General features: G+C 39.6%; 1 protein-coding gene across 3 annotated transcripts in view; it reads right to left on the bottom strand.

The window, feature by feature from the left end:
- SLIT3 (slit guidance ligand 3) overlaps positions 1 to 12,487 on the bottom strand; it is a 537,095-nt gene that overhangs the window by 57,259 nt on the left and 467,349 nt on the right. For all 3 annotated transcript variants that reach the window (XM_050905039.1, XM_050905038.1, XM_050905037.1), the window contains exon 28: positions 5,500 to 5,597. In XM_050905039.1, coding sequence (XP_050760996.1) covers positions 5,500 to 5,597 — 98 coding nt within the window. The remainder of the gene's footprint in view (positions 1 to 5,499; positions 5,598 to 12,487) is intronic.

The raw sequence follows: 12,487 nt of genomic DNA, 5'->3' as shown, positions 1-12,487 counted from the left end.
TCATATGGACAAAGCAGACATGGGGTGGTTATCCTGCTTTATGTAGGTGTCATGGGGTTGAGGTGGCGAATGCCCTGGAGAAATGGGAGATCTTCAGAATCTGTGAAGAAAACTGCAGCACTTTTGGGCTGGTTGCTCTCAGCATGACATTTGCTTCTTTTCCTCCTGTGGGCCGCAGCCTGAGCAGAGTGCAGGGACTCCCAAGGGAGGGATGGCACAGAGCTCTGCGTCCACCTTCAGTAGGTCCGAGGTTGGACCCTGAGGATTAGGTTAGATTCTTCATGACATGTGCAACCTCAGAAACTAAGGGAATAACAAAGAGGAAGAAAAAAGGGTAGGGAATGTGTCTTGAGCCACCACAACAGTAAGATCTTCTAGATGGGTACAGAACAGGAATATAGGTCACATGCTAACAGTCATCTTCATTCAGTTCTGCAGGGACCATTCACAGGTCATGAGAGTTAGAAAACCTTCACCATGAATAACCAAAACCAAACTGCTCAAATAAATCCAATTTAGGACACAATAAATCAATAAGAAATATTTTCTTTTCCTGTCTCAAGCTCATTATTGCTAATAAAATATGTCCTCTTGCTGACCCTGCAATGATCCAGAGGATCACAGGAGGCAGATGAGAAAGAAGAGCTGGCACACCATCTTTTGTGGCAATGGAAGTGTCGGGGAGGGGGTTAAAGACATCTAATTAAATACAGTGACACATTCATCATGTCTCCTTTTTCGATTACAAAACCCCATTTTCAGGGGTTTATAACTCAGCCATAAAAATATGCTCCAGGCTGCAACTTGGCATCTGAGGTCTCAGTTTGGGAGCACAAATTTTTCTCCCCATTTAAAGAAAAGCAACAAGAGTGGCTTTGTGCTGGTTATTTTTATGTGAATGTAACACCATTTTCCTTCCACAAAAGGATTGGGACAGCTTGGATGTATGCAATTAAAAATGACATTATTAAATACTATCACAGTAATGGTTCAACTCAGTAGAGTTACCATTAGTAACAATACATACGGGATTGTTAACATACAATTGCTCAGTATTAGGACACATTCCATACTGAAGGAAATGTCAGCATAATTGATGACATTTGGCTACTGGTCCCTATGTATTATAGGGAGTCTTTACATTATTGCTTATGTATGATTCTTTATTTTGATTTGCATTCAAATGTGCCAAATATGAGGACTGAAATTAAAAGATAAAGCATACAATTTGGGACCCGGATTGAACCATATGTTGAAAAAGTTGCAGTTTGGGACTGTTTGTATGTATTTTCCCAGAAAAAGCTTAGAAGAAAAATGGAGTTTGCAAGAAAAGTTTGTAGAGTGACTGAAACGTCATCAAACTTGGGTTCCAGCTGACCAAGAGAGAAAATTAATTCCAGAGACAATGATGAAAACTTAGTACTGACTAAATAGTGAAGCAGTGTGAGACAGCACTTCATTTGGACCTTGGAAACAACAGAGCCATGCAGGAAAGAACTATTTCCTACGACGCTGTTTGCTATTCCTCCAGTTTAGGGATTTTCTGTTAGTGTTGTGTTTTCCTAAAAATAAAGGACTAAATAAAACCCCATTATCCTCACGAAGGTCCAAGAGAACACAGAACTTAATGACAACATTCTGGGGGTAAACTTTTGGAGCTGAAGTATACTGACAATTTTGTAAGTTTACGATATTCGAATTTTTTTTTTCATAAACTCTAATGAAACAGTTTAACATCTGTTTATTAAAATAGGCATACATACAGCGTATCACATTTCAAAAAATCAACTTTTAAATAGAGATAGTAAATTCTTTCACGAATATTACAGTTTCTTGGTAAAGGAGCTTTTTACATCTACATCCCAATGGAGTAGCCTGTAAGTCTGGAAGTGCAAAGTTTTTCCTTGAACTAGGCAGAATTAACACTAGGGAGTTAATCAGTTCCAGGATTTTACATTTATGAGGAAACTTTAAGTTTGTGGAAAATGCTAAAGAAAACGCTCTGGAAAACGGAGGGGGTTTTATATGGAGAAAAGTTAAAATAATCCAGAGACTTTGTTTCCCAGCACTGTAAGTTATCAAAGATCAGCTGGTTGCCTGTGGCTAACTGAAGCAGAGCTGACAGCTTTCCCTCCTTTGTCAAAGTCTCACTTACAGGCATGCTAAATGACCAGGACATGTCTGATTGACCACCTTTTTTATCAGCCTCAATAAGCACCTTTTTTTGGCAACCTTTTGTCAAAGACGACATAGATTAGATTAGAATGAGCAATTCAAATAGAGGAAGAACTTCACGTTTCTAATCCCCTGAGCCACACGATGTCACTTAACTATTCTTTAACACAGAAGTCATCCCTACCTGAAAAAAGAGAATGTGAAAATTACTCAGAATTGAAAAAGTGCAAGAATAAAAGATGCCAAGAAGGACTGAAGAACTCCAGCTGAACCTTTGCCCTTCAGCTGCCCCACCAGGACCTGCTATTACAACAAATCTGAGCATCTCAATCCCCTGCTGCTGCGAGCCCTTGTGGGTACCAGGCACAGGGGGCGAGTCAGGCTGGAATCTCATAACTATGAATTTCCTGTCTTTGCCTGGGGAACATCACCGCCTTAGCATTATTTAAAAGGTAGTTTTCTTGTCTAAGGCTACAGAAACTTGAGAGTTAAACTGCTTGGCATTTCATAGGGAGAGAGCTTTGGCTTAAGTTTCCTTTTTACAAGAGTAAAGATTTGACAAGTTTGGCAGCAGAGCTTGTGTATGAATATATTTCCCTAGGGAAGAGAATATACAGAAGATATAATTTCTTTTACAGGCCACACAACAGAAAAATCCAAGGAGGCCTCTCATGAAAATGTTTTTGACATCCGCTTCCTCACAGCATGTATTCTAAGGCAACGTTTTCCCATCTTGATGAACACAATTTATATGCACGTAACTCTGACTGCTGCCATCCACTGGAGAGGAGATTTCCCACCAAAAAAAGCCAAACCAACAAACCAAACAAATTCAATCTCAAAATGTTTCTTTATCTTCCCCATCACTGACTGTTCCATCCCCACCCCACATTTCTGTACGACATGCTAAAGCTCCACGCTCCTCTTCTCCAGAGCAGCTGGGGCTATGGACTGACTGAATTGAAAAACAGAGAGAGAAAATAGAGCAATGCATAAGCTGAACATCCAATTTTATGAAGCAAGATTTTGACGAGATATGGTTTTATGTGTCTTTTATTAGACCAACTGAAACTATATAAATAACCATAAAAGCAGAAACCTTCCCTAAAAAGCCTCAAATGTTGTTAAGCAACAAAACCACCCCTGTAGTTTTATAAAGGATCTCAAAAACGACGTTCATTTGGAACTGAAGCAAAGCCTCTGAAATTGTAAAATTCTTCATGAGAAAAATTCAGAAGTAGCTTTCATTTCAGGTCATTCAAAACTTTTTACTTTCTACCATAAAATAAAACAAAAATGCTAAAGAAAAATCTCATCCAAAATATAAGCTGAAGCCTTTCATTCTAGTATTATGGATATTATAAAATGTTTTACTAGCACATTTTTAGTATCAGCGAGATTTTTGAAAAATGACTACTGAGTGACAAAAACCAGATATTCTACTATGGTACAATTTTGCTTTGGCACAAGCTGGAAAAAGCTATCTAAACAGTATTACACGAGGGTGACCAGAAGGGAACCCAAACCGAAGACCACCAGACCTTTATTTCTCTCAAGCAGAAACTGAACCTGAACTTTTACTCCAAAAATTGCTGGGCCTGCTGAAATCTGAATGAAGAAGAGGTATATCAGATCAGAGTAGTGGTTTCACCAAAATCTAGGGGGTCTGTCAAGCAGCATGACCATTTGCACATGCTATGATCTGCAGACCCTCCTCATCCTCTTCCACCACCACGCACCGGCAACACCCTACAGGCGCATCTCTACCCAGGAGATGTGCTCTTCTGCTCTGCGCAGGGCCTTGTCACAGGTGCTCAAGCTGAGCGCTAAACTGCCCCTCATGGAGACGTGGCTATCTGTTGTACTCCTGTTCTCCCATGCTGGAAAGCCTCAGGTTGTTATTCGTAACAGAGCCTGACAGCGTCCCTTCGTCCCCATCAACCTGCACTTTTCCATTGTAGTATCATCAGTGCCCTTCTGTGTCCAGCATGTACTGGATCTGCTTCTGTAAGGGGGCAGTTCTTGAGGGTGGGCAGGCACAGAGACAGAGAGAAGCTTTGGGGCATTTCTTCTGTTTTCTGCTTCCCCATTCATCCCACCCACAGGGCAAAATGGAAGCTCTTCTGTGCCTCATTCCCACACGAGGGATTTGGGGAGTCTAAAAGAAGCCACAATGCTTTTCTGGAAATATAAAAGGCATCCTACCATTGGTAGGGGAACAGGAGGGGGGTGCTAACCCCCCACTGCACCTAAACTCCTGTCAGTCACCCAGACTTTCACCTGGCCCTTTCTATTTTGAAAAAAATCCTATTTTCTGACATAAGATGATATGGGTTTGCTGACTTGGTTAACAAACAGTTAACCTCAGTTGGAACAGTCTTAATCACAGCTGAAACCAAACTGGAATCAAACTGAAAAAATGTACTGGTTTGACTCCCTGCTTACACCATTTATAAACCTTGCAATTCTGTGTCTCTCTCCAGCTGTCATTGATAGGAAGCTATATATAGAAGACAAAGCAGCAGCCTCAGTAATGTATAAAAGCTTTCAGAAGTGAGGCTTTCATATATGCAATTGAAACAACAGCATGGTGTACTTTTGTACGTATTTTGTGCAAGAAATAGCGTAAATACTGAGGACCAAATCTATGAAAATTTCAGCAACTCTTTTCTAAAAAAAAATTTCTATCAACTTTAATGACAACTAGTGGCCAAAGCCTCAAACTTGTATTTTCTTAGCTGTAAAGTAGTGCCTGTAGCAGCACAAATCTCCCAGTTACCTCATGAAAATTTCTGGACTTCTCTTGGAGTATATCCACCTATGGTACATCTTTCTTATATGGGAAAACTGAAATCCGTAATGTCCAGCTGTAAAGGTTACTCTCTTGCAGGCACAATGCTCAAGACGTGGCAATCTCTCTGTTTTTTAATTGTTTCTTTAAAGCCTGTTTGTCTACAAGATTCTTCAATATGAAAACATTTTGCAGCTGGTTGTCCAGCAACAGATGCTTACTTTACAATTACAAAAAAGGGTATATGTGAGTTCGAAATGCCCCAAGGAAAATTAGCATACAGATAACACAATGCAGATCAGGGAGACCACTCAAAATAGCTCTTAAGAGTATATTCCATTATGAGAAAATAAGGAGGCCTGTTTCAGAGGAAACAATATGTCACACCAATGAAACCAGATTAATTATTTTGTATGGCAAATAGAAGTGTCACATGCAGCAGCTTTTATAAAGTAGCCATTATAGTTCATTAATGCAAAGTAGAAACACATTTAATTTTATCATCTCATTTTAAATGAACGTTGTGTTACTACCTGAATCCATCTTTATTTGCCTCAGTGAGGTGGCAGGTCCCTCCATTCTGACATGGATTTTGAATGCAAGAATTAATGGGCACACTGCAGTCTCGACCCTATTTGGGAAAATTCAAAAGAAACAAGGTTAGTAAGGCTCATGTCATGTGAATCAATGTCTCTTGCTCCCTCACCCTAAGCGTGGCACCATTTACAGGAGGTCTGTGGTCTTCAGATCCATCACATCACCTGATGTTCTTTATTGATGGTCAGATATATTTATCACTTAAGTGAGAATTTGGGCAGGGCAACTGTTCTGACCAACAGGACTGGTGGGTATCATGGCATCATTTCAGTTTCAAGATTTTAGTTAACTGTTTCATTTGACTGTTTTAAGGAAACAGCTGGTTTCAGCATTACTCTAACACACTTGAATCTCTAAAGTAAGTTACAATGAAAAGAATTAATCACGACCAAAGGTAAGCAGAAGGCCACACACAGTCAGCACAAGACCACATAGAGTCAGCACTCATTCAACCGCATCTACCAAGTGCTCAGTTAAACACTGCAACAGTACACCACACTCATTACTACGCATTGTCAAAACCTAAAGGGGAAAATGCATTTTTATCGTGGGAGCTGAGTTTGAATTTCTGTACAGAACACACCAATTTCTGTTTGAGATATCATCATTGAAGCAGTTCTCTTCTTAAAGATTGCCCTAAAACATACATCAGTTCCAAGTGAACTTCACTAGCTTGAACAACCTCCACTGTTACCAGCTGACTTTTTATTGGCTCTCCAAGGCATAGACATATTTTCTGATCATTATACTCTGCTGATTAAAACAAGCTATTTGTAAAATGGGCAAATACATCAAAGCGTTTGGTCTTGCTTTCCAGTTACTCACACAGTAGGGTGGAATAAAGACACCTGAAAGCCTCAATACTCAAGGGATCTGCGCAATCACAAGAAGTTCAAGAGACCGCTCTACTCTTCCTACCAAAGACCCCGTTAGCAGTGGCCCTCTGCCAGCTCATCTACTGGAAAGCTGATACATGACTGCAATCAAGATGAGAAAAATATCTCAGGAGATACATTAATTCAGTCAAGGTTGCTGGGTTTTTTTGCCTTGGTTTAAAAACCATTATTTACACTGTACTTCAGAGGAATAACAATGGTATATCTTTTTGTAAGTTTCTAAACAAAGAGGGCAGCTGCCAGCCCATGACATCGGTTGGTAACAGCTGTAACGTTTGTGTATGAGTATCGAACACTACCCTACCACTGCCAACTTCCCTTGCTGACAACACTTATCAGAAATCATTCCTTTCTCCACCAAATTTGCAACAGCTTCCAACCCTTTTCAGACTTTACATACCTGGTGTGATGTACTGGAGCAGGGGACTCTCCAATAGTTTCTATAGTCTCATTTTTTTATGATGGCCGTGTTGTCAAAATGAAGCATCTTGATGCTTCAGCCATATACTGCACATGAGCGCATCAACTGTTAGTTGTTTTTCCACATAGCTTTGAGACTTTGTTGTTCTCACTTAAGATATACTATTACATTAGAATGAAGAATGGACTTTGAGAAGCCTAACACTGTACTTGGCAGATACCTCACAATGATTTGCGTGCCTCAGGATGAATACAGTGGGGTTAGAAAAGCCATAGAAAAGGAGTACCAAAATGTTCAAGGAGATGGAGCAAGTACTTTAGAAGAAGATACTATAAAGACTAGGACTCTTTAGTCTGGGGAAAACTGATGGGAGCAATATGATTGAAGTTTACAAAATCATGGACATGGTGAATGCAGAATTTGTCACACACTAAATCCCTCAGCAGTAGAGGGACACTTACTGATGTCAGAAGATGAGCTTAATACAGATAAAAGAAAATACTTCTTCCAAAGTATGAGCTTCTGGGATGTTTTTGCCACAGGAGGTTGTGAAGTCAGATAGTATAAAAGACATTAGACAAATTTATGTACAATCGATCCAAACCAGATATGAAAGGCAACAGGCAGACATCAACATCCCTAGTTGGATGATGCTGGGTGCTGGGAGGACTGGAGAGGAGTGGTGGCCAGGCTTGTGTACTCTCCTCAAACAGTAAAGATTTGCTGCTGCCCCCATGACAGACAGAATGCTGCAGTAAATGCACTACAGACCCATTATGGCATTTCTCATGTTCTTATGTCAAAGTTGTTTGAAAGGCTTATTTGGCTCTCAACAAGGAAAACGTTCCCTACCTTTTTTCAAAAGAACCTAGTTGCTCCCTGAACCAAGACTACATGGTTTTGTGCATTATAAGGGAACAGATCTCTCAGGAAAACCACACCGGGATGGGTTTGATCAGTTTGTCTATGGCTGCATATCTGTTTGGGATATCTCGCTCTTGAGTGAAGAACAAATAGGCTGGTCACATCTTTCTAACCCTTGTTCATCATTGCCCACCTCTCTCTTACCTCCTACATTGATGAGGAGTTCATCAGCTCTTGACTGATGTGCCCATTTCCAGCAATGTGCCAGCCTGGAGGCGACAAGCTAGCAGGACAAGGACTGTGCTGGTTCTGTGACAGCTCAAGCTCCACTCATGCTTAAGTATTGTATAAATAATAGTAGCAATCTTAATTTGTCTCTGGAGTGCTTATCTTGAAATTGGTGCAGCCTCAGTTAAGCCTAATGAAGGCATTAAAAAACCCAAACCAGCTTATAAGTGTGAACTTTTCTACAGAGTTCATTTGATCCAGTCTGTCCACTCATGGTGCTAGGCTCTCCCATTCACATCCCATACAGTTCAGTCCTCCAAGTACTACTGAAATCTTCAGTATTTTGTCAGGTAGGACATACTGCCATCGAGCTGTGACAAGAACTGAGACACACAGTAATTATACTTTCGTCCAACACCACAGAGGAGCTTTGTTACAGAAATGGGAGATAAAGCTGTATTTCTTGAGGCTCTGCCCCAGCATTCCCCAGAGAGAGGAGAAGCAGCTTTGCATTTTAAAATTTGTGCAAATACAAGGAAACAGGAACATCCGTTGCCTTGGTTGAATCAGAAGAGAAACACTTCCAAAGAACAACAGACAGACCTGGCCAGCCCGCTGCCTCACTGTGAGTTCATTCCCCCAACACAGCAGTGCAGGCAGCATGCGAAGACCTCACCCAAGACCTGGCAGAGAGGGTTTCTGCTTCATCCATGCTGCGTTTGCCAAGCAGCCTGTCCTTCTCCATTTGAAATCCTGAGCCCCCAAATGTCTCAGGGAAGAACTGGGAAAGTGCCGAGGGAAGCTCATGCAGGTTTTATTTTGGCACCATGTGGTCCGCAGCACTTCACGGATGCGAGCCATGCAGCATTAACACTAATCCGCTGCCACCCTTCTGCAACACTGCCAGTGTTTTGTCCATCTGTGTTGTGAATCCTGTGTGTTTACTACGTTATCCAAGTGAAGCTGGAAGATGCCATCTTTTATATTTCTAAGATCACAAACACTTTTCCTGTGTCCCTGAAGAATTTTATAGATACTTCACTAACATCAGTTACTTCTGTTTCATATGAACTCTTCATCCCTGTATCACTAGAATGTTAAACCCTTTGCAGCTAAGCATAGCAAGAAAGAAAGCAGAAACCATAGCATCTGTTTTTCTGAAGGTTTTTGTCACAGTTGAACACTGTGTAAAACAGTCCCATCACTTCTACTGTAATTACTCAGATTATTTTGAATGTTCTTGTAAAAATTTAATAAAGATAAATGTTAAAATGAGAGCAAGGCATTTTCAGTCTCTCTCATTGGCACATGAAATTTCTCATGACTTAGACTCAGCTCTCATTTCTGTACTGAACATGGCTGAATTATTGGCTTCTTGGGCCTCAGGCACCATGGAAACTGATTAGTATGTGCTGCTGAATCACACTTAATTACAACACTAAGTTGCTATGTGGCTTTAGGAAAATTAGAGTCTCTCTGACTCAGTTTACTCACTGTAATGAATCGGCAAACAGCACTTAATCCTTTTCTGAGGATTATCTTCTCTGAGTTGACTTTATCAATGGCACACTGAGAGCCCACCAAACAAGTACAATTTCTCTAACACAGAAGACTATGAAAAACAAAGGATTCTGACAGGAGAGAAGCTGCAGAAATATTGGTACTAATAAATCTACAGCAAAGCAAGGCCATTTTATTTCTGTATAAGACTGTCACTACCCAGAAGAGCCTAAAGACATTCTAGAAACATCTTTCAAATGAATAATGCAATTCTCTAGTCTCAATTTACAGTAAGACTGTTCTTACTGGAAAAATGGAATTGCTGTCAAGCATCACTAAAATCAATTAACCTGTGAGTTGGGAAAAACTCTTTGAATTACACTCCCTGGAAATAACTATTGTTACAAAGGAGAATATTGTATATTTGCTTCAAGACTGAAGACCCTTTTAATGAAGTCTGAATCAGAAAAAGAGGTGCAGACTTTGTTTCAAGGACAGGCAAGAAGATAGGGCTGTCTCAGCAATTCACAGAAAGAGGATGAAGGTCCCTCTGTGTGCAATATTTTATTTCTAGAGCTTTTTTAGGCCGCAATAAATTTTTGTCTAGTCTGATAGGAAAGCATCAGATCCAAAACACTTTTATATAATTTCTCTCATTTTCTGTAGTAGAGGAAAGGATTAGGTGTTGAAACATAAAATTTCTGCAACTAATCGGAAGACATATATGTTTAGAGTCCGGCTGCCTTTTTAAATCTCAAGTACCTCAGCTAGTCCAGATTTTATCTTGGCTGCTCCAGCTCCATATTTCAGTGAATGAGAACAGAAACTATCCGCCATACTTAGAAAGTGTCAGTTCTTCATTTCATACTCAACAGTAATTAACCGTACTGGGCATTAGCGTATATACAAGCTGTTCCTCAGTACTGCTGTGCCAAATTCTAGCCTTTACAAGTATCCAATACTGGAAAACATTACATCATGATTAGTAAAACATCCAAGAACAAGTAGCAAAAACTAATAAGGACCTCAGCAGGAAGAACAAAGGATAATACGATAAAAAAGCACTCATTTGCTTTGACACTGTTTCAACCACTGCAATGATTTTTTTTTTAAATTATTTTTCACAAATTAGTATTGTCTATGGAGACTGAAAGCTTCATTCAAGATTGCATGGCAGAGATTTGACCTCTGTCCATTTTAATGTGATCCTTCACCCGTTTCTAACGGCAGTGGGCACAGATAAGAGGCAGCAGCATGGAGCTTGCCACAGGCACAAGGTAGAAACCTCCTGGTGTATAAAACTATCACTGCTGAGTGCAGTAGAAACATGATCCAGCCAGTGATGAAGACACCTGCAGACAGGCAGAAGTCTATCCAACTTCAATGGTTTGTGAATAGGGAGACTTCTTTCCAGCTAATTACAGCCTTCTTCAATGACTACAGTATTTTAAAGCATGCTGGAAAAATGAACTCTACAAAAGAAATACCAAAGTTTATTCGAGTTGTTAACAATATACAATGTGTTCATAATAAATTTTATTTAGATGGTATATGTAGAGAACAGATGGTAGCGTTCATGTGTTCAGTAAAAATACTAGACGAAGACAAATATAGTTGATAGAGACTTTAAATTAAGAACTAGGAAATGTTCATAAACAACTTAATTATCAAGCTCTAAATACAGCTAAAGCTTTTAGGAAAATCAGACAAAATTACCAGCTACAAAGACACTGTATTGCAAACCTAGTCCTTCACATTCCTCATAGTGGAAGTAATGCATCCACATCCAACTCTCAGTCTCACAAACGTTAATAAACTTGTCTTACGGGTGTCCTGGTCAGAAGTTAATAAGCAACCATCATATTAAGGGAAAAGGCTAAGTAAATCTTCCACTTCATGATAGGCTTGAAGGAAAATTCACAGAAAGATAAACTGAGAAGTACACTGTGTTCTATGAGTGGCTATTCAGGAATGTTATTCAAACTTAAAAGTATCTGCCAGCTTTAAATTTTTAACCTCCTAATGTTGTGAAATTAAGAAAAAATGGACACTTACAGCCACCAGGTATAGCTTTGCTCTGCTTCCACAGAGCTTGGGAAGTATTTTATTAAACACAGTTTTCTGAACAATTCTGATGTATGCCGATTGCTTGAGTGTTAAAACTACATCTGCATCTGCCAGTGGGACTCGTTCATATATTCAGACCTGCAAAGGTCTAATAGCAGAGTGAAGGGTTAAATGTGGTGTGTAAACAAGTCATGACTCCTGATGCTTCATATAAAAGAATGAGATAAGATGGGATAAGAGGGGGAAAAAACATCCAGAAATAATAGAAGACACAGACACTCAGCACCGAAAGAGAATTCACTTTGAACTCTTGAATGGATTTTTTACTTGAGTTTTGCTTCTTTCATGCTTAGTAAAGTGAGAACTATGATCAAAGGTTTTCCTGAAGTTATGTCATACAGCTATCCAATAAGGTATAAACTGATGCTACAGTCTTTTACCTAGTGGCATCTTTACCAGTGTCTTCTTTCACCATTTGAAACCTTTATCCTTCTGTCATAAATAGTCAAAATTGGAGAGTAAATTGAAATATTCCCAGGGCAGGAAGGGAAAGAGATGTCTCACGAACAAACTTTTATCACATAAACCTCAATTCCACTAGAAAATTAAGCTAGGAAATAAGAATGAGGTATTCAGCAGTTTCCCTGTAATAAATACGTTTAGCAGCCATAAATACAAAGGAGAAACAAGAAGAATTTTGCATAATTGACCAAGGAAACACGATGCCATGACTTCAGCTACACAGCCAATACACCCAGTTACAAGTTTGGCAGGAAAAATTCTCTCAAGTTCTATGCATGATTGTGTATTTCAGAGCCTTTCATTGCAAAGAAACCCAGTATTTGCTGTAATGAGATAATGAAAAGGAAAAGTTTTATGTGTACTGCAAATCTTAAAGCAAGTTATGAAAGTTAGTGTGCCATCGCACGCTAACTGCAGCATGAAGGA

The sequence above is a fragment of the Gymnogyps californianus genome, chromosome 14 (genome assembly GCF_018139145.2).
Source record: "Gymnogyps californianus isolate 813 chromosome 14, ASM1813914v2, whole genome shotgun sequence".
In the NCBI taxonomy this organism is placed as follows: Eukaryota; Metazoa; Chordata; class Aves; order Accipitriformes; family Cathartidae; genus Gymnogyps; species Gymnogyps californianus.
This window is presented reverse-complemented; position numbering and strand designations above follow the sequence as displayed.